The sequence below is a fragment of the Pongo pygmaeus genome, chromosome 1 (genome assembly GCF_028885625.2).
Source record: "Pongo pygmaeus isolate AG05252 chromosome 1, NHGRI_mPonPyg2-v2.0_pri, whole genome shotgun sequence".
NCBI lineage: Eukaryota > Metazoa > Chordata > Mammalia > Primates > Hominidae > Pongo > Pongo pygmaeus.
The window spans coordinates 66,259,380-66,286,114 of NC_072373.2; the positions used below are offsets into that span (position 1 = coordinate 66,259,380).

At 35.6% G+C, this 26,735-nt stretch overlaps 1 protein-coding gene across 12 annotated transcripts in view; it reads right to left on the minus strand.

Annotated features, from left to right (window-relative positions):
- Positions 1-26,735, minus strand: part of SMG7 (SMG7 nonsense mediated mRNA decay factor) — an 82,217-nt gene that overhangs the window by 21,945 nt on the left and 33,537 nt on the right. For 10 of the 12 annotated variants that reach the window (XM_054443437.2, XM_054443430.2, XM_054443405.2 and 7 more), the window contains 7 exons: positions 19,384-19,415; positions 16,303-16,420; positions 14,489-14,621; positions 5,520-5,691; positions 4,253-4,324; positions 3,262-3,412; positions 2,763-2,898 (listed from right to left, as the gene is read on the minus strand). In XM_054443437.2, the coding sequence (XP_054299412.1) occupies positions 2,763-2,898; positions 3,262-3,412; positions 4,253-4,324; positions 5,520-5,691; positions 14,489-14,621; positions 16,303-16,420; positions 19,384-19,415 (814 nt within the window). The remainder of the gene's footprint in view (positions 1-2,762; positions 2,899-3,261; positions 3,413-4,252; positions 4,325-5,519; positions 5,692-14,488; positions 14,622-16,302; positions 16,421-19,383; positions 19,416-26,735) is intronic. The other 2 variants (XM_054443434.2, XM_063648263.1) reach the window with 1 other exon arrangement.

Here is a 26,735-nt window from a genome sequence, read left to right on the forward strand (position 1 = left end):
CAGAGAGCAGGGATTCATTATCACTAGCATTATGGTGGAAAACAGATAATCCTTACTTAGAGTTCTACCAGCAGTGACAGGAGATCCTACCATGTCAGAAACTTACAGCTGTCTCTGCCCAGACTACTCTGAGATTTTTGTTTTTATTTACGTAAAGAACCTGAAATAGCCATAGTAAGCTCTATGATTCTAAGAGGGAAGTCTTTTACATTATCATTAGAGAATACAATTCCATTCTACATGAACTCTTTCTATCACACTGTCAGTCTTCTTGCAATCTGCCATTTCATTGTATATGTCTAGAATGGTTAGCCATTTTCCAAAGACATCAAGCATTAATCTTTCCTCAAAATTTCCTGAAATCCTGTCTCTTCTCTAGAATTTTCCCACAAAATTTCTCCTTCAATTTCTACAACTAACCTTCTAAATAAGCTGGCGTTTATTCAAATAATACTGGCATAAAATGAGAATATGTAGTTGTATTTCTCAAAAAGCAGTTTCTTATAAGCACAATATGGTAATGTATTTCCTGTATCTATAAATCCGCTGGCATTAATTTTAGAAGGCAATATCCTACTGAAGAGGGTCACAGCCCATTAAAGAATTTTCTAGCGTATGCACAGAAGTATTAATGAATATGAATACACCCTAGTACTAACAAATGATAATGTAAGTTCATGAAGGTCCAGACTTTGTCATGTTTTCCCCCATATCTCTAAAAGCCTAGAAAAGTGCATGGTACATAGCGGGTACTTAATAAACACTTAGTGAATGAACAACCTATCCATTCAGAAATAAGGTTGAAGTTATTCAGTTGTAATTTCCTAAAATTTAGATTATACTGTAGAGAGTCTTCCAAGGAATAAAATCAGATTAGAACTGATAAGATTTTTGCTACTCAAACTTTCAACTACAGTTGAGAAATATACTCAACTAAATACCATTAACAAACAGCCCACATTTAACTTACAGAAAATGTATTACATCTCAATTCCCAGATCCCAGGCCTTAAATCCCTTAGTGGACCTCAACTTGGTAAACATTTCTGCTTAGTAGCTAAAGGTTGTTAGAAACACTGAAGTATACATGTTGATGATACTAATTATCTACATATGCTTTAGAAATACTTTGGAGATTTTACTCCACTATGTTAAAATTTCACTCCAGCAATGTTCTAGTTCAACACTGGGTAAGCTTTCAAATAGATCTGCCTCATACTATGTTTTATGTTTAACTTTAGAGTGCTGGAATGATACTTCAAAGCATATTTTAGAAACTGCCCACCCACACTTACCAGAACTTCACATACAGAAATATATATGTGAAGAGAGTGTTAGTGTTTGAGGTTGAACCAAATGCAAAACTTACTAGGTTTCTAGACTAGAATAACTTACTTAGTGAAGATCTCATTAAGGTAGGGACCACCCACCACCACCAATTTAGAGAGTATTTCACAGAACCAGAGCTGGAAGCAATCTCAAGAAGTTTTCTAGTCCAATCCCCTATTTAGTAGGACTGCACTTAAATAATCCAAAAAAGATGGCTGTCAATCTGACTCTTAAGCTCTCCAAAATGGAGAATCCACAACATCCCACGGTCAGCCCCCTATATATTTCAACTTAAAATTTAAGATTTTAGTTTTGACCTCAGGAAAGATACAGATATGTTCTTTTCAAATAATCCTTCACATGCCTGAATTCTTACTATGAAAACTATTTATAGACTTGCTTGTTCTTTTCCAGGCTGAACAGCCTAGGACATGACAAAGTTAGCTGTTCTTTTCACACACCCAACCTTATAAATCATATGTTACAGGCTAAGTATATTTTAAAACAAAACAAACTATTGCTATTTATAATTATCTATTATAATATCTTGCACATAGAAAATATCAACCAAAAAATGATTACCTGTAAAAACTATTTTGCATTGACTATTTTTGGCTAAGTTACACCTTAACTGTCCAAGTTCTACAATCTCTTAAAATGCCTGACTTATAAAGAACTTACAGAAATACTATGAAGCAGTTATACACAATTACCCAAGTATATAGATACCTAGAAATAACCAAGAAATATAAAATGTTCTTTGAAATTGTCATTTACTGTTTAACCCAGTGCCTAAAACAATGACCAATGAGAAGTCAAATATTTATTGAATACATGAACTGAAAAAAGTTAATACTTTTGACTTTCTCCTTATTTTATGCATTATACTACATTTAAACTGCTAATATCTTAACATACTAATAAAAGATCATTTTCACATATATAAATAGAATGAAGGTTAATGTTATCTCTTCAAATTAGTAAAATATATCCCTGTTAAATGAAACTCTCATTCCTTTCATTCAAACTACCACAATCCTGATGAATGCAAGCACAATAAAAATAATGAACTTGTTTTGGAGAATGCCAATATCTATAAAAGCAGGTAACATAATCATATCTAAGAATACACAAACCATCAAAAGTAGTAGTAGTTTCAAAACTGAGGAGTTATTTATTTTTTTCCACTTTGATAATTTTTGTCAAATGGCAACTACTCAAGTGAAAACACTGCTATATTATATTTGTTTATACAGACTGTACCTCAGTTTAAATTGAAGGGATGATAAATGCAAAGATTTCACATACTTCGAATATAATTTTTACAAATAGTTCACACAGTTAAGTAACTACAAAAACTGGGAGTCAGTTTCCTCCAAATCTTATGCTTCCTGATTTAGACAAGACAAAAATTCTCTATTTCTGAAATCTAACCTTAAACTGTTCTTCCAATTTCTCTCGAAGAGGGCTCAACTTTTCCAAGCTCTTACTCAGGTACACATGACCGTGGAATTTAATAAAGGCCTTGATGAAGTCAGAAACACCCCACTTGGTTTTCACCTCATCTCGGCTGAAACGAAAGAAAAAATTTCCATGAATCTTAAGCAGCAAATTGGCTACAACTCCTTAAGGAGACACTGGCTTGCTAAATACTTGATACACAAAAGAGCTGTATTTGACTGATTTTTCAACTGCAACACACTCAAGATGAGTCAGTATTAACAGCCTGTGTACTCTTTTACTGGGACTGAATCAGATATTGATTGGATGAAATTCAGTGACTATACACAAATTATGAAAAATCTATATGTTTAGAAATAAGAGAAGCATAGGCTGTTATTTTCTGTAAACCAAATTATGAGGAATTAAGGCTCCAGGTTACAAAGTCCTCTTGGAAAGAAAAAAAAAAAAAAAAAAAAACAAACAACCCTACCTTTCCAGTGCTTTAGAAAGTGCTTTTTGCAGATTAGTGGAGGCAGCTGGGAAAGGGAACTTCACAGCAATGCTTCTGCAGTAGTAGAAAATTGTGGTCAGATGGTCTCCTTTGGAAGAAGCTAAGATAGCCAACTGATTATAAGGCTGACCTACAGGAGAAAGTTAAGATTCTGGAGTAACCCCAAGAGTGACAAAGTCTTGCTATAAGAATACAAATGATCAGTGTTTAAATACTCAAACAATGGGGAGTATTTTTATAAGGTAAATATGACTGCCTCATTGCAAACCAGCATAAGGTCCAACAGCACACTTCAGCGACAGTACACACTATCATATACAGGTTAAACAGTCAATATTAGGGTACAGAGCGGCTTCAGAAAGGGCTAGATTGTAAATAATTTCAGTTTTGTAGGCCAAAGGGTCTCTATCACAACCACTCAACTCTGCCACTGTAGTGTGAAAGCAGCCATAAACAAATATGAAACAAGTAGTGTGGTCAGACTACCATCCTTGCTTTAGACTCTTTCTAGAATCTAAAGGAATTTCAATGTCTTAATAAGAATGATTTAAATAATTAAACATCTGCTGTAATTTCTGTAACTCAAGAACTACTGCTAATGCCTAGTTTGGGGCCATTAAAAGATTATCTTTTAGGTAACAGATTGTTTTTCTGGGGGGAGGGGAATGGTGGTATCTAAAGAAATAATTATTCTATAAGCAATTAAGGAAGCCAGAGTTGTAGAAACAATATCAGATTACATTAAGAGATTCTATCTATATTGCTTTACTGACAATAAAAGTCATCTTACTTGTAAAAAAAAAAATTCATTTTAGTTTACATGGAATGTACAGTTAAATGGAAAAACATGACAATAACAAAATTCATTTATTGCTTTCATAAAACTTCAAAGGTGAGCCCTGAGTTATCTGCCACATTGTTATAAAGAACAAAGTGTCACGGTCAATCTCAGGTTGACAGGCCCACTCACCATTGGAGGGGACAAGCTGAGCTGCATGCCTATAGTAGGACTCTGCCTGGCTGGTCTGGTTTCTGTATCGAGCTAAGAAGAAGAAGAAAATTAGTTTTAAAAAACCCAAAAAAACAAATAGTAGGGTAGTATTTCCAAAACAGCTATAATTTTAAGTTCTAAAGATAATAAAGACATTAAAGTTAATTTAAAATTAAAGACAAAATACTTTAAAACAAATTAACTATAGGATTATGTGTGAAGTGTCCATCAGCCTTCTTTATTTGGGACATTCAGCATGTAACCAATTTTAAAGCTTACCTAGACCCCATTTTCAGGTCCTCCAGTGTCATGCATCACCAGCTCCCACTATGGACTATGCTGGTGACCTGGAGCCGGCCCACAAGAAGGGGTGAGTTATATGGCACTTAAAAACAAAACAAAACAAAATACACTATACAATATGATCTGAAAATTATGTATTTTTCAATATTTTATAAAGTGATTTTGAAAAATGTCTCATTCCTATCGCAGTATTAAATATGTGTGTGCAAAGATTATATTTAAAGCAAAACAACCTAAACACAGTATCAATGAATCTCCCTGCCAAACTCACTGCTTACTCTGATGTGACCTCCTCATGGAACCACTGACTTACAATATTAAGAAATCTAAAATTTCAAACTTAAAAGCAGTAATGTTCTCCATTCTTTGTTATTTGAGGACAAGCAAAACATAATCCTATAGTTAATTTGTTTTACAACCTTTCTAGGTCACCTTAAAGGAATGAACAAGAATAAATAAGTTATATAATATTCCCAGATAAAATACATATAATAGAAATACAAATTAAACTTTAAAAAGGAAGCAAAATTAAAAATCAACTTTTAGTCCACTGGTAAGAAAGAAAGAAGGCAATTTCGCTTCAGAAGGAGTAATTTATAAACCTCATTTATTCTAAAAGAGTATATTTAATTTAGAAATTATGGCACCACTTTGAAAAATTAAGCTTTGATTATGTTTTTGCTGTTTATCATTTGCCTATATAAATTACACAAAGTTGGAATAAAATTTAAATCTTAATATGAAAGTTACTTTCTTCAAGATGCTCTGCCAATCCCAAAAATATTGAGAAATTTTAAGTTCCTTAGAATACATTTTATAGTTTCTTCTTATGACTATCTAAATTGTGTGTGTATGCTCCGCTTAAAGGAAAACAGTTTCTTTCTATGACTATTCCAAAGAAAAGGAGGAACATATTATCAATTCCTTCACAGCAAAGGCTCACCAATGTCTCCAAGGTGGACGAGGCAGTGCTGGCAGATATAGGAACAGGAGCTAGACTGTGGCTTCACTATGGCGCTGGTATGCGTCTGTTTATTGCTGATAATTCCCAATTGGGAAGACTTCACACGGCATGGTAAATCTACATTAAATACTGTACACAGTTCTTGTAATAACTAAAAGAAACACAAAATTTAGTAGTAAGTCACAAGTGCTCTAAAAGTAAAGTTTATGAACTGTAAGATGTGTACCTAGGACCACATACTGCTGAAATCTGAACAAAAACTGCATGAAAATTATATGGTAATCTTTCAGGCCTGGCACAGGGGCTCACACCTATAATCCCAGCACTTTAGGAGGCCAAGGCGGGCGGATCACTTGAGGTCAGGAGTTTGAGACCAGCCTGGCCAACATGATGAAACCCCATCTCCACTAAAAATACAAAAAAAATCAGCCGGGAGTGGTGGTGAGCACCTGTAATCTCAGCTACGAGGGAGGCTGAGGCACAAGAATCGCTTGAACCCAGGAGGCGGAGGTTGCAGTGAGCCGAGATCACGCCACTGCACTCCAGCCTGGGTGACAGAGCAAGACTGTCTCCAAAAAAAAAAAATATATATATATATATATATATATATATATATATATATATAATATGTTAATCTTTCATAGGATAACTAGTATCATTCATTATAAATCATACCTTTTGAATTCTCAAGTATTATAGCAATCTAGGACGTGCATACAGCAGCATTTTAAAAAAAGATTATTTAACTGGATAGGATTTTCAGACACATTAAGCAAGTAAAGAAAACTACTACTCTCAGAAACCCAAAAATTATTAAATATTGGTTACAAATTTGACTTAAATGTAAGCCAAGGTATTTGTCAGACTTTAGGTATTTCTTGCAATTTATTTTCTTAAGCTATATGCCAATTCACGTCTTTGCATATACAACGAATCTCACAGTAGTGTACACCTTTACTGTATCACCCATTCCTACCTCCTCTCTTCTCTGTTCTTAAAGTATGAGGGGCTCTTCTTCCTAGTCAGAGCTAACTCTTCTGCCTGTGTGTGCCTATTGCTACATTCTTTTCTGGCTCCTGTCTGTCTCCCACCTCTCCATTCTTTCATCTACTTTCAACTTTTCATGCTTCTTTCCTATGGCCTACACACACCAAATGTCTCCCACAGAAAAAAACAAGAACAAAAAACAAAACAGAGCTAAAACACTCCTCTTGACTTTATAGCAAGCTTTTAATGTCTCTCCTTCTTCTCAACCAAATGCCTTCAAAGGAGTCCACACTTTTCATGTCTGCTTTCTCAATTTCTATTTACTCCTTAATCCATTATCAGCTGGCTTCCACACAACCCCTCTCCCTCCCCTCACCCAACCATCCACTACCACTCTACTGAAACTACTATCAGACAATTGGTTACCTAATAGCCAAATACAATGGATATTTTTCAGACATCATCTTATTGGACCTCTTTGCTGCACTTAAAACATCTGATCTTATGGTTGATTACTGAGCTGTTCCTAGTTATCTGTCATCCCTCCAATCACTCCTTTTCAGTCTCCTTCATAGAAAGGCTTTTCTCCTCTCACTTTGCTTGCCAAGGGCTTATTTCTTGGCCCGCACACAGTTCTTCACACTGTGAAGAATATTTACTTCACAGTTACTCAAATATTTACTTACAAATATAGTCATTCAAATATTATTATATTCATCCAAGTATGTGCTAGTATATCAGACACCCAGTAAACAAGAAAGATACAAAGATAAGTAAGAAAATATGTTTCCTTCAAGAGCTTGTAGCTAAATGGGCAAGTCAGGTACAAAAAGAGAAGTAGAGGGGGGAGAGGGAGGGAGAGGGGAAAGGGAAAGGAGAGAAGGACAGACAACATGACACACACTATAACCAACAGAATATTCTACATTTATAACATAACTTATTTCCCTAGGTTATCTGATAAATTTGTCTCACTTTATCCTTGTGATAAACTAGTAGCAACACAGTATACATAGATATAAAGCTCAATTTTTTTCAGATGAGGATGTGAAGGCAGAAATAATCAAGCGACTGGACTAAGGTTACAGATTTAGAAATATTTTGATTCTAAAACCACTCTTTCTAGCATGTACAGAATTCAAAATACAAAATAAGACACCCTAAGGGCTCAACTCAGAAGGATCTGAATCATGCCACCTTTTTCCTAAGATAAAAATCACCTCCATAACTAAATATAAATTCTGTGCACCCTTTCTCACTGGGTATGGAAATGATTTACTCCATCTTTACTTGTACATTTGTAATGGGCAAGAAATTCACTAACATAAAATTGGGTAAACAAGGCCAGGCATGGTAGCTCATGCCTGTAATCCCAACACTTTGGGAGGTCAAGGCGGAAGGATCACTTGAGGTCAGGAGTTCAAGACCAGCCTGGGCAGCAAAGCAAGAATCTGTCTCTATAAAATAAACAAATGAATGAATATAAAAATGAAAATAAAGTGAAATAAAAAATTAGCCACGTGTGGTGGCATGCAGTGCTATAGTCCCAGTACTTTGGAAGGCTGAGGCGGGAGGCTCACTTAAGCCCAGGAGTTCCAGGCCGCAGTGAGCTATGATATACACTGCACTCCAGCCTGGGTGACAGAGAGAGACCCCGTCTTAAAAAATAAATAAATTAAATTAAATAAAATGAATACATAAAAAAATAGGGTAAATAAGTTAATGTCCTGAACAGGATGGGTTAAGAAATAGAAAAAGCACAAGGTACAGGGCAGGAACAAAATATATATATATATAAAAATATATATATACCTACATATATATTATGAAAAAAACAAAAAAACAAAAGTGGATAACTAAGAAACATAAGAGGGTTAAAGAACTGACTTCAATAGGTAATGAAAAAACAGACTGGAAAACTAGGCAAGGCTGCACATCTAGCAAAAACAAAAAAGAAAGATCACAAAAAATAAATAAAATTATGGTTGGAACATCATGTAGAATGCTTGTAATAAAATTTCTGCCTGAGCCCGAGTTTAAGTGGTGATATCAGACAGAAAAGCTCCTACTGGCTCAAAGATTCTGAGAAAGAGAGCTCTAGTTGGTTTAGAGGCAGTAACAAGATGGAACTAAAGAAGAGAAAAGGATGTTTCATAAATTGGACAAAACAATGTCCTACCTTCATATAGGTTGACCCTGATGTACATTACTTTGTAGTAGTTTCCTCAGTCTGATAAGAACTTAGTTACTTCATTATACAGAAGTATTGACTGGGAGATATTCCTAAGGCTGTAGCTGAATATTAATGCCTCTAGTTCTTCCCAAATTATAATCATGGAACTATAAAACTGGAAAATGAACCTACAAGCATTTGTCAACTCTCTTTTTTACAATCAGAAAGCTAAGCACCACAGAGGTAGTGACTTGTCCAAATAGTCACAATTAGCCCTAGAGCAGTACTAGAACAGTTTCTGGGTTCCTATTTATCAATTTTTACACTATCCCTTGTCTCCTCAGCTCTTTATTCCATGCCAAGAATGAAAGATTGATTATGAAGGTATAGAATATTACCTTTTAAACTAATACAGAAACTCAGTGATTACACTTTCTTTTTGGTTCCTATTTTCTTAGAATAAAGGCTACCGTTCTGTTCTTTGATGTTTAAAAACAACCTACAGCAGAATGGTATGTCTTTACTTTGACCAGGAATTTGGTTCTGCTTTAAACCCCATGCTTTAACTGGTTAACAAAATGGTAGCTAAGAAGTTAAAACTAAACCAGCCTGGGTAACATAGTGAGACTCCATTCTACAAAAAATAAAAAAAAGTAGCTGGTATAAGCCTGTAGTCCTAGGTATTTGGGAGGCTGAGCTGGGGGAGGATTACTTGAGCCAAGGAGTCTGAGGCTTCAGTGAGCTATGATTAAGCACTGCACTCAGCCAAAACGACAGAGTGAGCGTTAAAAAAAAAAAAAACTAAAAAAAAAAACAAAAAACAAAAAACAAAAACTAAAAAACTATCTTCACAGAAAATGTTACTGTGGATAACCAAGTACTAGTCTCTTCTCAATCCACTCTAATCAGGTTTCTATCCCCAACACTCTGCTGAAGTTACATTTCATCAATACAAAGACACCATAAATTATAAGATGAACCATCATCTTATATAATATTGGGAAAAAAACCACAAGTTATATGGTCACTTGTCATCTGTTATAAACTTATCTCTATTTCAGATATGTTAAAATATGAAAAAAAAAGTTTCAGAAATGAAGAAATATGGTATTCATTAAGTTCACCAACGACTTTCATGTTGTCAAACCTAATTGGTCACTTTAAATCTTCCTTTAATTCTCAACAGCACTGAACAGGGCTGATGACTCCCTTCCTTATTCAGACGTTTTTCTCTTGGCCTCCAAGGCACCTTCTCTCTCTCATTTTCTTGATTGCAATGGTGGCTCCTCCTGTGCTAAATCTGTTACCATCTGACTAAGTCAGGGTTCTTTACTATAATCATAAAATTTTTATGATTTTATGATGTTTCCACTGGGCTCCAACCTTGTTTATTCAATTGCTTATTTCACATCTCTACTTAGATGTCAAACAGGCATCTACTTTAACAGGGAAAAAGCTACTTTCCCCCTAGTGTTTCCCATCTCAGTAAATGGTACAACCATTCGACTAGCTGCTCACACTGATAACTGTATTTGCTTTGACTCCTCCTTTACTCTGATTCCAGAAATTCAATCCAATCCATCTAATCCAAGTATGGCCAATAGGAATTAAAAGAGTTAACTTCCATAGCTAGCTTCCACAGCTGACCCCTTTATCCAGGGTTATCGTTTAAAAATGCAAATCTGATTATGTTCTTCCTTTGCTTACTTTCCAATTCCAATGACTTGCAACTCCTTCTTTTTTTTTTTTTTTGAGACAAGGGCTCACTCTGTCACCCAGGCAGGTGGCGCAAATATGGCTCACTGCAACCTCAACCTCCTGGGCTCAAGTGATCCTCCTGCCTCAGCTTCCTACAGTGGCTGGTCCTACAGGTGTGCGCCACCGTGCCTGGTTGATTTTTAGATTCTTTGTAGAATAGGGTCTCACCATGTTACCCAGGCTGGTCTCAAGTGATCCTCCCATCTCAGCTTCCCAAAGTGTCAGGATTACAGGAATGAGCTACCATGCCTGGCCTGCAACTACACTTAAAATTCAAAACTCATCTTAGCTTATAAGGCCATATAACAATCTGGAATTTGTCTACTTTCTCAATCTGGTGCTAAATATGCACTGCATGTAATCAAGAAAGATTTGTGCAACATTATTGTTAGTAACACCATTATCCGTTTCAATTATTGATTAAAGACAATATAAAAATGCAAGTGAGGCCAGGTGCAGGGGCTCACGCCTGTAATCCCAGCACTTAGGGAGGCAGAGGTAGGTGGATCACCTGAGGTCAGAAGTTTGAGACCAGCCTGGCCAACATGGTGAAAGTCCATCTCTACTAAAAATACAAAAATTAGCTGGATGTGATGGTGCACACCTGTAATCCCAGCTATTCGGGAGGCTGAGGCAGAAGAATCGCTTGAACCCAGAAGGCAGAGGTTGCAGTGAGTGCCACTGCACTCCAGTGGCAGAGATTGTGCCACTGCACTCCAGCCTCCAGCCTGGGCAACAGAGCAAGACTCTGTCTTTAAAAAAAAAAAAAAAAAAAAAAAAAAAAAAAAAGCAAGTGAAAAGTCCTATTAATATTGTTAACTGACATCATAATGTAAAAATAAAAATAAAGACGTTTATTGATGCTTATTCTACAATTATCATAATTGCTCAATCACTGCCTGTGGAATGCAGTTGGGAAGAATCAATGCTTATTATAAAAAATTTTAAAAAATTTCAGAGAGTATCCATATTTTCCCTTTAAAAAACAATTTTTGAGACATTTAAATGATTTTATTATTCCCTTGCTTATAAAATGTTTTTACAAATACCACACTCCCTCAATAAAAATGATGCTTCTTTCTTTACTTCCTTACAGATCTGTTTTGATTTACCAATGTCTAGTTAAACCCTTGGGAATATATCACATGTATGTCATATAACGAAAAAAGATTAAGAATCATTTTTCAAGATGACAAACCAATCTGTATAATGGCTATTATAAAAATGTACTGCAGAAGGTAGATGCTTCCCCCTCCCCCCAACAGAGCCAGCTGCACCACCTCCTTCCTACTCCCCCTACTTTAGTCATGTTCCCAGTTCTAGCTTCTATTCATGGGGGAGGGAAACGAGATTTGAATCAGAAACAAAACTAAGGTTTTAAAACTGAATTATGCTTCAAAAATGGAAAGCAACCAGAATGTTATAGAATCTGTCCAAGAAATGATGGGAATCTGGGAATCCAACAGAGCATAGTTGAAAGCAGTGATTGAAAAAAAAGTTACCATTTTCATTAATATCCCACTGAACTGAGACTACTCAATTAACATGTAGAATCAAATTATATATATATAATTTTATATGATTTTCACTTAACAACAACAAAACAATCTTTTCATCTTATAAAATCTTGATAAATATCAACCTGTAATCGTTTCATGTTTCCATTCTACAGTTACGCCATAATTTAACTATTATTCTCTTGTAGAACATTGGTGTTGTTTCCAAATGTTAAGATTTGAATTATAATATCTATTTGTTTCCTTAAATGTGATTATTTCCCTCATTATTAAATATGCACTTATCTATGGACAAAGGAAAATGTATTGAAAAAAAAAAATCCTGGTAACTTCTGTACTTCAACTCTAAATAAAATGAAAGGACAACAGAAGAAACTAGTGAAAAATGTTATAAATGATGACCTTTTGGGAAAACAACAAAATGGTGTCAACAGTATTTAAACTTTCACTTTAAACTCCCTAATGATTTCAATTTGAACAACTGGTCCTCAGGAAACAATACAGTATTAGAGAAGATGCTTTATACACAAAAATGCTAAACTGTTAACAAGGAAAAGCTTACATTATGTTTATAAAACAGATACAAAAATGGATATACAGTGTGGTCTTAAATATGCAAAAAAGTATAAAAACACAAGAAGAGTATATATTAAAGTGGTAATTTATCCAGAATGGGAGGATTAATGAACTTTTTGGGACTTTGTATAATTCACAAATTTCTTGAAATTGGTATGCATTATTTTTACAATCAGAAAACAAATATACCTATTAATGTATCCATCTTTTCATTCAGTCTAGATATTTCTTTGAAGGTAAAGATTCTGTCTAATTTCCCTCCATATCCTCAGCATCTAGTATTGTGCCTTACAAATAGTAGCCTTTTGACAGCTACTTGTAAAACGAATTAATCTTTAACATCTGCTTTAAGGACCAATCCCTCTCTCGAGAAGCATTCCCTCTCCAAAAGTATCAACTTTTTGGTTGCTGCTAAAAGTTGGCATAAATTTTAAAATAAATTTTGAGACTAAGAACCATACCTGAGTTCTTTCAAAAACAAACTCTGATGTTTTAGTCTAAGTAAAACATAAATAATCTCAGAAATGACAGTTATTTGAATTGTTCCAACACAGGGATTCTTTTTTTTGAGACAGGTCTTGCTCTGTTGCTCTGGCTGGAGTACAGTGGCACAAGCATGGTTCACTGCAGCCTCAAACTCCTGGGCTCAAGTGATCCTCCTGCCTCAGCCTCCAGAGTAGCTGGGATTACAGGCAGGCACCACCACAACCTGCTTGAATTCCTGGGCTCAAGTGATCCTCCCACCTTGGCTTCCCAAAGTGTTGTGATTACAGGCCTGAGCCACTGCACCCAGCAGAGATTCTTTTTTCTTCATTCAAAGAAATGATAAAATCAAAATGAAGCCAAAATATAGGCAGCAATGGTCAGGCAGTACTATAGTGAGAACTGGCCAAACATTTCTTTCAGTGCAAGATTCTCAAAACCCTGTCTTAACATTCACTATAAGATACTAATTTATATACAAAAATTTTGTTAATTACAAATGCTATTACAAATGGATGACATGGTAATTTTCTAACAGATTCTGCTTAAAGAAAATTCCATGGTCAAAAATAAGATTTATTTATTCTCTTACCTTGCCTGATTTAGAAGTTCTATCAGGACATGACTAAGGAAAAAGAAAATCTCTAGGGACAATGAACAATAGTTTATTATTCAAACAGAGGAAAAGCTACTCTACTTCTTAGTTTAATAACATCTCAAAACCCAGATAAATTCCATTGTATAAACAATACTACGAAAACTCACTTGATATTACAAATTTTGACTATTTCTTATCTGGCACAACATAGCTATTATTTTAATGACTATAGCTATATCCATAAATTCACATTTCCTCTAATACCACTTGTAACTGACTATTTCCACTGTTTCAATAAGGCTTTGTGCTCAATTATCCCTTTTATATTCATACAGTTAAACTTCCAACCTTTAAGCTAAACATCAACCTTTTTAAAAGCACAGCGTTTTTTTTTTTAAAGGTCTTATGGACATTTGCATTAAGACTGTAGGCTGGGCACAGTGGCTCAGGTATGCAATACCAGCACTTTGGTAGGCTGAGGTGGGTGGATCACTTGAGCCCAGGAATTCAAGACTAGCACGGGCAACATAGCGAGACTCCATCTCTACAAAAAATACAAAAATTAGTCAGGCGTGTTGGCGTGCACCTTAGTCCCAGCTACTGGGGAAGGCTGAGGTGAGAGGATCACTTCAGTCAGGGAGGCTGATGCTGCAGGAAGCCATGACGGCACCACTACACTCCAGCCTGGGGTGACAAAGTCAGACTCTGTCTCCAAAAAAGAAAAGATTATAAGTGATCAATCCCTGGATGGCCCACATAGTGGTTACAAGAATTGTTTACATGCATTAAGACGTGTACAAAGAGCAGAATATTTGCCACTAATAGTAACAAAACTGGTATACAATGCAGAACTCACCTGAGTATAGAAGCCACTAGCTGCCTCTAGGAACAGAGAAAGGTTTGCCTGAACTTCACTCCGATTCGGATTTGCTCGATTCTTTGCCTGGCCTTGTAGTGTTGTGATCTGATTCTTAAAGGCGTGATTCCAGCTGAAAACAAAATGTAATTCTATTTGGTATAGCAGTGACTCACTGGGCAGACACTGGTCCCCCTGAGAACAAGAAAGAACTGTCTGTTATAATTATACCACACTAGACAGTAAACCTGCATTAAAGTTATTCATTTATTTAAATAACTTTATGCTTCCCTTTGAACAAGACTAGACATGCAGTAGAATCCAATTGACCTTAGTAAACACTTACCAAATGTTTGAATAATCAGATTGTGGCTTCAGCTATTAATCTTTTAGAACTACTAGAGTTTATTTAGGAATCCCAGTAGAAATTCAGAACAATGGTGGCAAGATCAAAGTAAAAATAAGGTATTAACAAATTTCTACATATAGTGCCAAATGTGATGGACTATACCCTAACAAGTGACATGTATATGGGGGCGGGGATTTTGTAAATAGTAAGCCATATCTCTTACTTCCCCAAAAGTTATTTCCCAGAGCATTCAGTTTCACTGCTATTTAATAGTTTTGTTTATTTCTCTTGTGATTGAAATATAAGCCACATTTCAAATTTGGCTATTTAAAATAAGAAACAATATAATGCTGAAATACGGCATACCAAAATCCTGTTATAAAATGCTTTTCTTTAATCTAGTTATAGATGGAATCAGTTTAAGTCCAGTTATGATGAATACAGTCACTCTCTAACCTGGAAACCACAGTGGGGAATAAAAAACTAGAACAAAGGGAAGATATTACTGGCCTGATTAAAGGAAGCAAACACAGATAAGAAGTTTACAACCTATCTGGAAAGCATAGAAGTAGCTAATTCTATATCAACATCAGCTTCTGAGGCTCTAGAGCACTAAGCTTTTTAATGACTTAGGAGGACAATCACTTCCCTCAGCATTTCTGATGACATCTTATCCTTGATTCTAACATCACAGGATAAGGATTTTGATGGTCGTAATTTAGCTGTATTACTAGACTTTCTAAAAATATAAAGTATCTAAGGCAGATGTAAATGATAGAAAAAACTAATCTTCACCAAAACTTAGGGTAATGGACATTAGTAGACAAAGTACTCTTAATTGATTTTTAAATTTCTATCAGGCTAATGTCCCTGTTCCAATTTATAAGGCAAAGCCTTCCACAAAAGACAATTACTCACTTGGGAATCTGGTTATCTGCCATTTTGCCCCTCATAGAAAGAAGCGGAAAAGTCTAAATACACAAAATCTTTCATTTTATTGGGGGTGGGGGAGGAAATACTACCAACTTATTAAAAGAAGGAACTTTCGTTACAATGCAAATACATTTTCCTGACAGAGAAATTACAGAATCACATTTAACAAAGATTTTTCTAAAGCCTATTCTTGTAATTGTTTTTTAAATCGCGGCTTAATTATAAGACTGACCACAGACTATCCAAACACTCTTAGTATTTGAAATAGATATATTTGTTTTTTTTGACAGGCCCTAAAAGAGCTGCTCTAATGACCTTAATAGAATTCAACTCTAAACATTTTTCTTCTTACCTCCAAGGACTGTATTTGAAATAATACCAATGGCCAAATATCACAAATACTAGAATTTCTTTCCATTGAAAAAGTTTATTCTGCAATAGGTTGAAAAATAAATAACGAACCAAACTGTTTTAAAGTCTTGGTGAAATTCTTGATCTTACAGGGACTTCCCAAATCATAAGTAATACTTACAGATCCTGTTCTACTTTCTTGTCTAAAGCGTATTCCAAATCAGTAACTAGCATTTTCTGGTACAGGTCCTGCAGAGCCTGCCTGGATGTCCAGACTTCAGCTGGACCCAGCTTAGAATCTGAGTAACAAAAACAAAAACATAACAGTAGACAGATAAACTCCAACAGTTAAAACCATTATACCACACCAGTGACTCCTTCCTGCTCCATCCCCAAGGCAAAACCTGCTCTAAATATATTCCATAGAATGCAGAAGTTTTATACTACTGTATTTCAAATGACTTTCACCTTTTGACTAACGACTAAGTCTGGTTTACAATGCTTCTGTTTTTAGTTTTGAAATAACATCATGAAATGAAAAGGGCTAAAAAAAAAAAGAATGGTTTGCCCTTTGCTTTTTGTTTGTATTTCTGCCTTTTCATATAACAGGAAACTATATGCCTTACAGCAAGCCAACCCATTTGAAATAACAGACTGTCAAGTTGGTCTGTTTACTCTCATACTGTATCTCTTTTTCCAAAGCAACTTTTTCTTTCTTTTTTGTGGGAGTCTCCGTAAGGACTCCCACAAATGTCCTTACAGAATTCTCACATCAGCCGATTATCCAGCAGTTGCTTTGGTATTCTGCTGTTACTCCTCTCTCAATATATTGACCGAATAAGCCATGACAGTATTATTTTAATGAGTGGTAGACTTTTTCCAAGATACTTTTGTGAGCAATCCACATTAGTCATTTAATGTAAACAAAGACTAGGATTAAATTGCTAAACAGGTCAGATGAGAGACTGGGTATAGAATGTAATCAGAAAGTCAGGCTATGACTACACATAATACAAAATTGGGGCCATGCTGTCTGCCAGAGTCATGCAAGGCACATTAACCTTTGCGATCACTGGGATTATGATTGCAATAACTGACAGTAAGCTCCCTCAGTAGGTGATCTTAATAATGGGCTTTTCAATTATATATTTCCCATAACCAGCTGGGCTACTTCGTTTTGCTGCTACACAATGGAATAATCATCACTCTTCTTTAGGTTTGCTATTAGCATCTATAGCCACCACAATCCTATTTTGCAAAGAGAATCTCCTGGACTTGAGTTATGCTCCTAAGAGTTTACAGGCTAGTAAGAATAGAGTTCACTATCAGCTCCTCATCCCTAGTTAAACTGTTAATCACTAACTAATAGATTTAGTCAACCCTGCTTTAATTCACTTATGGCAAGAAAAAGAAGTGTAAAAGATTACTAACTCTCATCTATCAAGACCATCATTCAAATGAGCAGACTTATTATCTTAGTTAAAGTTTCTGGGCAGCCAAAGGTCCCCTATAAAGGTCAAACCCTAAGACTATTTACTAAGGTTGTTCAATGTCTAAGAAAAGGTAAATGGTACAGATAGCTTGATATTGCTCCATGTTCTGTTTTCATCACATAATAGATTATGTTTTCAATGCCAATTCAAGAGCATAATACAGTAACTCAGAGCAGACACTGATATACACAATATAGATGATGACAAATCTGTTAATAACGGAAAGAACTGAGTAGTACCTATTACTGAGTAAATATATAAGCTATTTGCCCCCCAACACACTTTTCCTTGAACAAGATGACATGAGATTATCCATGAACTCTTAGGACATTAGCCTAAGTGACTCCAGAGTTGACAAAAAGATATTTTAATAGTCCTTTTCCTCTTTGCAAATCTTGGCAGGTATGCTGTTTAATTTTTTTTTTTTTTTTTTTTTTGTGAATTTCACTGCAGAACTAAATTATTCAGAAATTTGAATAAGATTCACTAGTACATATCCCTCTTATTACACTTTAGGATGGCATATGCTGTTACGGAGGGCATACTGATCAGTATACGGTGATTACAACATATTTCCTAATTTTGTATTTAAATCATTTACTCTTTTTTTTGAGACGGAGTCTTTTTCTGTCGCCCAGGCTGGAGTGCAGTGGCGTGATCTCTGCTCACTGCAACCTCCACCTCCCCAGTTCAAGTGATTCTCCTGCCTCAGCCTCCAGAGTAGCTGGGATTGCAGGTGCATGACACCACGCCCAGCTAATTTTTGTATTTTTAATACAGACGGGGTTTCACTATGTTGGCCAGACTGGTCTCAAACTCTTGGCCTCAGGTGATCCACTCACCTGGGCTTCCAAAAGTGCTGGGATTACGGGCGTGAGCCACCGCACGATGCCTCATTTACTCCTTTCAATGGCTAAGCCTGGCAGTTATTCTTCCAAAAGACCTCAGCCATTATTTAAAGAAACAAAGATGGCCAGGCGCAGTGGCTCACGCCTGTAATCCCAGCACTTTGGGAGGCTGAGGCAGGAGGATCATGAAGTCAGGAGTTCGAGACCAGACTGACCAACATGGTGAATCCCTGTCTCTACCAAAAATACAAAAATTAGCCAGATGTAATGGTGTGCGCCTGTAAATCACACCTACTCAGGAGGCTGAGGCAGGAGAATCGCTTGAACCAGGGAGGCGGAGGTTACAGTGAACCGAGATCGTGCCACTGCATTCCAGCCTAGGTGACAGAGTGAGATTCCATCTCAAAAAAAAAAAAAGTAACAAAGATATGGGAGAAAAGAAAGGCAGCAAGGCAGCTCACTCAATTTCAAGGACTTCTAATAGAATTTTTCTATAAATATTTTTTCTGAAGGTTTACCTACTAAAGTTTGGTTAATTATCAATAGAAAAAAAAATTTTCCCAGAAAGATATTAGCCTAACACTCTAAGATATTTTGGTTTATATGGGGTATGTTATTTTTCCTGTATGTCTTAAAAATCATTAATAAAAAGTTTCATAAAAATTAAGTGATTATATAAACTAAATTAGGTAACATTCAATTCAGTATACCATATATTAATATTATATGCAATTCCCAACAGTTATTTAAGCAAGAATTCAAACTACATAAACAGTAAATATTTAAAGCAGATAGTAAATGATCATCCCTTTTGGCAACTAAGATGGGATTTAGCGCTGTGCGTAATATAAGAAAGAGGATATCCTTCCATTAATTTAATATATAAAATATGTTGTGAAAAAGAAATAAGCCAGCCAATACCTGTCATGTCAGCCTTCAGGACTTCTGCCTGCCTAGATAGAAAAAAAAACGAAAAAGAGTATCAGTTAGAAACAAACGAGGCCTAACTAACATATAAATAACACTAAAAGTTAGGTGAAATCATATACTACAGTAAGGATATACAGCAGCTATATTTGTGGCACTGCAAACAGCATCCCTACTTTAACATCAGGGTAGCACAAGGTCTTGGCAAATTAATGCCAATACTTAAAAGTTTAAGGACCACTTAAAAGTTAAGTGACCTCTTCTGCTAAGTAGAGTCCACTTTCTTGCTGTTTTCCTCCACATGTGATTTACTTAAGATAATATTAAATGATATTCATTAACTTTTTAAAAATTCTCTCAATGCTGCCAAAAAAATCCTACTACGTTTCTCAATTCACTAGTCACCATAACTATTTCAAATTTCCCCTCTTCTCAAGCTACTGATTCCTATGCCCCTTCCTCACCTCCAAATGACAGTTCCATACCTCAGGGAAAACAATTCCCACTTACTATTTAGCAGAAGTATATGTACTACATTCATACAGCCTGCTTCTTACTTTCTCTTGTTAAAACACTAGAGGTATTGCACCTCTTATTTAATATTTAAGAACAATAATTCCACTTAGGTATGTTCTTGCTAACCCTTCTTAAGGACTGTTCCTTTGATTTACCCCTTCCCTTGCACCAATTTTGAGACTTCCCTCACTTCATTTGGATCTCTCCTTCTCTTCAGCATTTTAACATGTCCAAGTATCTCACACATTTTAAAAACCTTCTGCCCCATGTTCCCCTCTAGCTGCTGCCTCTTTTTTCCCCTCTCAAATTCGTCAGGAATTGCCTGTGTTCAAGAGGTCCAAAACTGAACTCAAGACCCATTCCCATCCCCTATCTCTAGTTCTCTTTCTAATGTTTTTTCATCTTAGCAAATGCATCATAGCTTTCCAATTGTGGAAAGAAGAAACCTGGAAGTCCTCCATGACAACTTTCTCCCAAACCCCTAACATCTATCAACTCCAAAAAATGTTATCTACTAACTATATCTTGAATCTGTTGATTTCTCTTTATTTCTTTTTCAGCCACTCTCATTCAAGAACCATCCCTTGGCTTTGTTTCCTCCACTTCATTCTTGCCCCATTTCATTCTGTTCTCCCAACAGCTGTCAGAGGAATCTTTTAAAAATGCAAATCTGATCTATTAATTGTCCCTTTAAAACACTTTAATGACTTCCCACTACTCTGAGGGTAAAGAACAAAATCTTAACTGTCCTACAACATTCGACAGTCTCTGAACTCTACTTCCACTACTCTTCACTCCTTGATCTCCGGGCTCATTTCTGGACTTCTGGACTGGACTTCTAGTTTCTCCAGCATACCCTGCTTCTTTCACACTAGGGGTCTTTATAAAAGACTCTGCTAGCAGCACCTCTTCCCCCTTTGTCTGCTTAATTACCACTTATCTTTTATCTCAGTCAGAACATTACTGCTTCAGAAAGCCCCACCTGAACTCCATCTAGATTAAGGATATTCCTATTTTATGCTCTCACAGCACTTCTAGTTTTTCTTCATGTTACATATTACAGATTTTAAGAATGCTCATCACAACTCCTTGTCTACTAGCACAGCACCTTGCACACAACAGACACTCCATATTTTTAATGAGAGGAAAAGTATAAATCACTCATATACTCTATTTAAGAAGGTAGGTATATAAACCTAAGAGAGGTTTTTTTTTTGAGAGAGAGAGACTGGGCCTTGCTATGTTGCCCAGGATGGTCTTCAACTCCTGGGCTCAAGAGATCCTCCTGCCTCAGCCTGCAAAGTAGCTGTGATTACAGGTGCATGCCACCATGCCCGGCTGAGATTTCCATTTTTTTTTTTTTGTTGAGACGGAGTCTCGCTCTGTCGCCCAGGCTGGAGTGCAGTAGCACGATCTCGGCTCACTGCAAGCTCCACTTCCCGGGTTCACGCCATTCTCCTGCCTCAGCCTCCCGAGTAGCTGGGACTACAGGCGCCCACACTTTTAGCATGAAAGCTAGAGAATATTAAGGTTTTAAAATTTTTACTGTAAATATTGTTTTATATAATTTATTAAGTATTTAATGTCAATTGTATTAGGTTGATGAAAAAGTAATCGTGGTTTTTGCCATTTTTTAACATAGCAAAAACCATGATTACTTTTGCACCAACCTAATAAATTTAAGTTTCATTAAAATGTAAAGCAAATCCTTTCATTCTCTTAGCCTTTAAAAGATATTTACATCTTTTTAAAAATTAAGCTTTCAAACAACAGAATCTCAATGTAGTGCTAAGGAGGTAACCATAAGCCCTATGAGAACTAGCAACATAAATGAAGAATACTAAACAAATAGCCACACTTAGTCATAAAATGTAACATCATATCAAATTCCATTATCCATATAGCCTGACTTCAGTCTTCACTTCAGGTGTTAACTTTTGCCATTAAAAAAAAAATACACATTTGCAAAGCTGTTGGCTTATGCCTTTAAAACCTAAGATTATACAATTTAATAAAGCACACCATGTACCCTATCCTACCAATGTCACAAATGTCGCTCCTCCCCTGAAAAATCCTATTGGAGAGTACTAATTTATAAACCTTATAGTGAGAAAGCTAGGGTTAATTATGTACCTTTACTAGATTCAATGAATGACCTTTCATTTTGTCCCTGAGTTGCGAAGTTACAAAGGATATACTTTACTATGCTTCCCTATGTTAGCTAAAAATTTATACTTAAGTATATACAGGATATATACTTAGGTTCATGCATCTAAAGGTTGTTTTCTCATTCCAAACATGATTTGTTTTGTAAAGATGAACAAGTAACATTTCAGTATGCTAACATCCACCTAATGATGTTACCAACTTCCAGTCAAAGATTACATGGGGTATATAATAGAAATGTAATTGACAAGCAATCTGCTTTTCTTATAAGCTGTCAGGTGATGAACTATAGTTCTTGCAGACTCTGGAGCAGGCTTCCATTGATAAACACAGATCTAAAACTTTACTCTGTTATTTTTACCATGCTATAATCTGTCCAAGAAAAACCGTAAAACTAAAAAGTCAAGCACTAATAGAAATACAAAAATGTCACAAAAACTGACATAAAAGTTAAAATATTTTGAAATTCCAGCTTTGATTCCTCAATATAACAAGGGTAGAAGTGCTCATTTCTGGGCAGTTCTTTCCTAGGTTCTGAAAGAAGCACAAGTTAATTACTTTTATTAGCTTTCTAATAATGACAATTATTAGCTTTCTTTTTAAAAGTAACCTTGCTAAATTGAATTGATAAAGACAGCTAAATAGAAAATATAACAACCCTATGGGATAGCTATACTTATTCCTGTTTTATAAATGGAAAAACTGAAGCTCCGAGATGTAAAATAATTCTTCCAGTCACAAAACAGTCAGGTACAATTAGGTACAAATTTTGTTCTTAAATGACTCCACAAAGTCCAAGTTATTTCTATTTCTTTGAAAGTAGAATAACAAAATTATATGACATAAAAAGCTAATGTTGGCTTATCTAGGAACATTAACATTTAAGTCAATTAGCCTAAATTAAAAGATCTGTTCATAAAGGAAATAGATTATATCTGAAATTTTTATCAAAAGGACCACAAGAAATAAATTTTATACTCAAATGCCGTGGTCAGCTTGTGGATGAAATTCCCTTTCATCCTGGATCTATTTTTGTGAAGACAGTTTTATTGGAACACAGCCACACACATTCATTTACATGTTGTCTGTGGCTGTTTTCAGCTACCAAGGCAGAGTTGAGAGTTGAGACAACAACCACATGGCCCACCAACCCTAAAATATTTACTATCTGATCCTTTAACAGAAAAAGTTTGCCATCTCCTGCTCTAAGGAATATCTGACGAAAAGAACAAGAAGTAAAACTTCTTTAAGTTCCCAAACCAAATTATGGTTATAAGGAATCATCAACAATAGTGTCTGCAGAGTAAAAGTCTGTTTTTATTAGTTAATATCTTGATCTTGTCACAAAGTGGACTATCTTAAAAAATACAGTCTCATATAATTAGAAACAGTACTTGCAGGCCATGCTATGTTTTTGATAGAATCTAGTGGCAAACTCTTTAAAACAAAGTTTGGCTTATATACTATTATCCACTAACTTTTTTTTCTGTATCCCCAAAATATCCATTTAGACAGGTGGGAGGGTTAAGCTAAGAGTTATTGCCTCACAACAAGAGGAATCTCTATCTTCCCACCCCTAAGCAATTATTAGCTTTCTTTTTAAAAAACAGTGTACAATATATGAGAAATCAAATCAATGGATATGTAACCTTATATAAATGTTTTAATAGATTAGCACAAAATTGGCTATATCATTATTTTACTTTATAAAGAAAAAAATAGGCCAGGCATGGTGGCTCACACCTGTAATCACAGTAATTTGGGAGGCTGAGGCAGGAGGATCACTGGAGCCAGGAGTTCAAGACCAGCCTGGACACCAGAGGAAGACTTCATCTCTACAAAAAATAAAAAATTAGCTGGTGTGGTGGTGTGCACTTGTAGTCCCAGCTACTCAAGAGCCTGAGGTGGGAGGATTGCTTGAGCCTAGGAGTTCTGAAGCTGCAGTGAACCGTGTTTGTGCCACTGCATTCCAACCTGGGCAATGGAGTGAGATTTTGTCTCCAAAGAAGAAGAAGAAAAAATACTATACCTCAATTGTTCTATGGTTTTGTTATAAAGACCATCAATGAATTAACATTAAAGTTTACAGCCAACGCTCATACAGAGAGGCCAGAATTTTAAAATGTTTTCTCTTGGTAGAGGGTATGGCAACATGAATTCCTTTTAATTCTTTAAGCTGAAGGAATTAATTAAAATAATGAATGAACCAAGAATAAAATCACCATGCTTTCAATAACAAAATAACACTATTAAACATAGCTATCGAAATATATTGTCTTAGTTATTAAATAATAGGAAAAATTAAGCAATTCTATCAAGCAATAAAAAAAGAAAAAGTCATTAAAAGGCTGAATAAAATATGGAACATTCAGTGACAGCCAAGTATGTTGAAAGCTAATAAACTGAAACAATAAATACTTGTGGAATAATCAACATCTATAAATACACTTAATGCATTCTAAGCACTCAGTACTATATACCATACTACAGGTACCATAGTAGAGGTAGCATAGGTACTAGGTACATTAGAATATATATAGATACTGTAGTGCCTACAGGTACAGCTAACACTATATGTAGCATTTACTATTGCCATTGTTCTAAGAGCTTTACATAAATTATTTACTTCACACTAAGTACTGTTATTGTTCCCACTTTATAGTTCAAGAAACCCAAGGAGACAGAGGTTAAGTAGTATTGTTAGTTAAGGTCATAGTAAGTAGCAGAAGTAGCATAATCAGTATGGCTCCAGAGTATAACTCCTAACCATTATTTTACGATATTATACAATAGTTCCTCTCTTACACAAGAGTATAAGAAAAAAAATTGAAATGTTTGATAGTAACAACCCATAGAACTGGGGCTTTCAATACTTAACCATTTTATGATAATTTTTCAAATAATGTTACTAGAGGAAAATACTAAAATTTGGGTTATCTTCTTTAAAAAATATCTTGATTATGTATAGCACTTATGTAACAATGCTAGGTAACAAATACAGGATAATCTCTTTAAAGAATATATAGCCTAACGGCTGGGCACAGTGGCTCACACCTGTAATCCCAACACTTTGGGAGGCTGAGGTGGGCAGATCACCTGAGGTCATGAGTTCAAGACCAGCCTGGCCAACATAGCAAAACCTCGTCTCTACTAAAAATACAAAAATTAGTCTGGCGTGGTGGCATGTACCTGTAGTCCCAGCTACTCTGGAGGCTGAAGCAGGAGAATCACTTGAACCTGGGAGGCGTAGGTTGCAGTGAGCCAAGATCATGCCACTGCACTCCAGCCTAGGCAACAGAGTGGAGGCTACGTCTCCAAAAAAAAAAAGAATATATAGTCTAAGATTCAGGGCACATAAAATACATAAAATAGGAGATTCCTTCTGCCTGAACTCCCAATCCCCTTTGAGCAGAATTCAGGAATATAACTCAACATCTTCTAAACTCACAGCTGCTAAGGAGAAGTGAATCACTCTCTTTTATTTTGGGAGAACATGCTGGGAGTGTTTTTGTTTTTTTTTTTTTTAAGAAATTTAACCAAAAGCCACAAGTTAATTTGTTCACTTGTTTCATAGAGTTCTAAGGAATACTTGGGATAATAACAGCATTTCTCAATCATAACCATAAACACAATAATCTAATCATAATTATTTATGCTGAATAATTGGCCAGACATAAAGTAAGCATGCACTTAATGGGCACATGCGTGTACACCTGTACACACACATCAAGTCTCACAATATTAATCAGAGAAAAATAAATCATATTGCTCTACTGTTGAATTTCATTTGGAAAAGAAAATCTAGAGAAGATGCTGCTTCTAAAGGAGCTTTTCTTGCACACGTTAATAAAAATACTAATTTGCTTTCTCTTTACAGCACTTTAGGGCTCATGAAGGATTTTCAAATCTCCCAACACTACAATACTCTATACCACAACATTCGCTCCATACTTTATATTCTTTAAAAATGTGTACCTAGTTTTATTAAGGACCAACACTGGTCTGAGAATTTCAAAGGATGAGAAGGAGTTATTCTTCCAAGCAGAAGAAATAACAGAACAATAAAAAGCAAAGCTAAGCTAGTGAGTGAGCATCAAATGCAAGGCAGAAAGCCACAGATAATGAAGCTGAAGAATCCAGACAGAGCAAATTGTGAGAGGCCTTGCACGACATGCCTTGGAGTTCAGATTCTGTCCTTTAATAGGAAACCAGTGCTGAATTTAAAGCAAGAGCATAGCATTGTCAGATTTACATTTTAGAAAGATTACTACAGATATAAGACTGAAGTAAGGAAGTGGTAATACAGATGAATGGAAAAACCCAGATTCAAAAAATACCTGGTAAGTTAAGCCAAAAGAAAGGAAGATAAAGCAGAGGAAAGAGTCTGTCACTCCCAGATTGTTAGTTTGGCCAGCTGGGTATATGAGAAGGTAGAGAATCCAAAAAAGATAGTGTTCAGGGCTATACCCATAACAGCTACAATAATGCCTTGACCGTGGCAGCTGTTCACTAAAAATGTGTTCAATTTGTTGAATTAATGAATGCGTAAGCAGGCATTCAGAGATAAGTATCAAGCACAGGGGAGACTTGAGACTAGGGATATAGCACTGATGTGATCAGTACACTGATGGCAGTTAAACCATGAGAGTAAATGTAACTGCCCA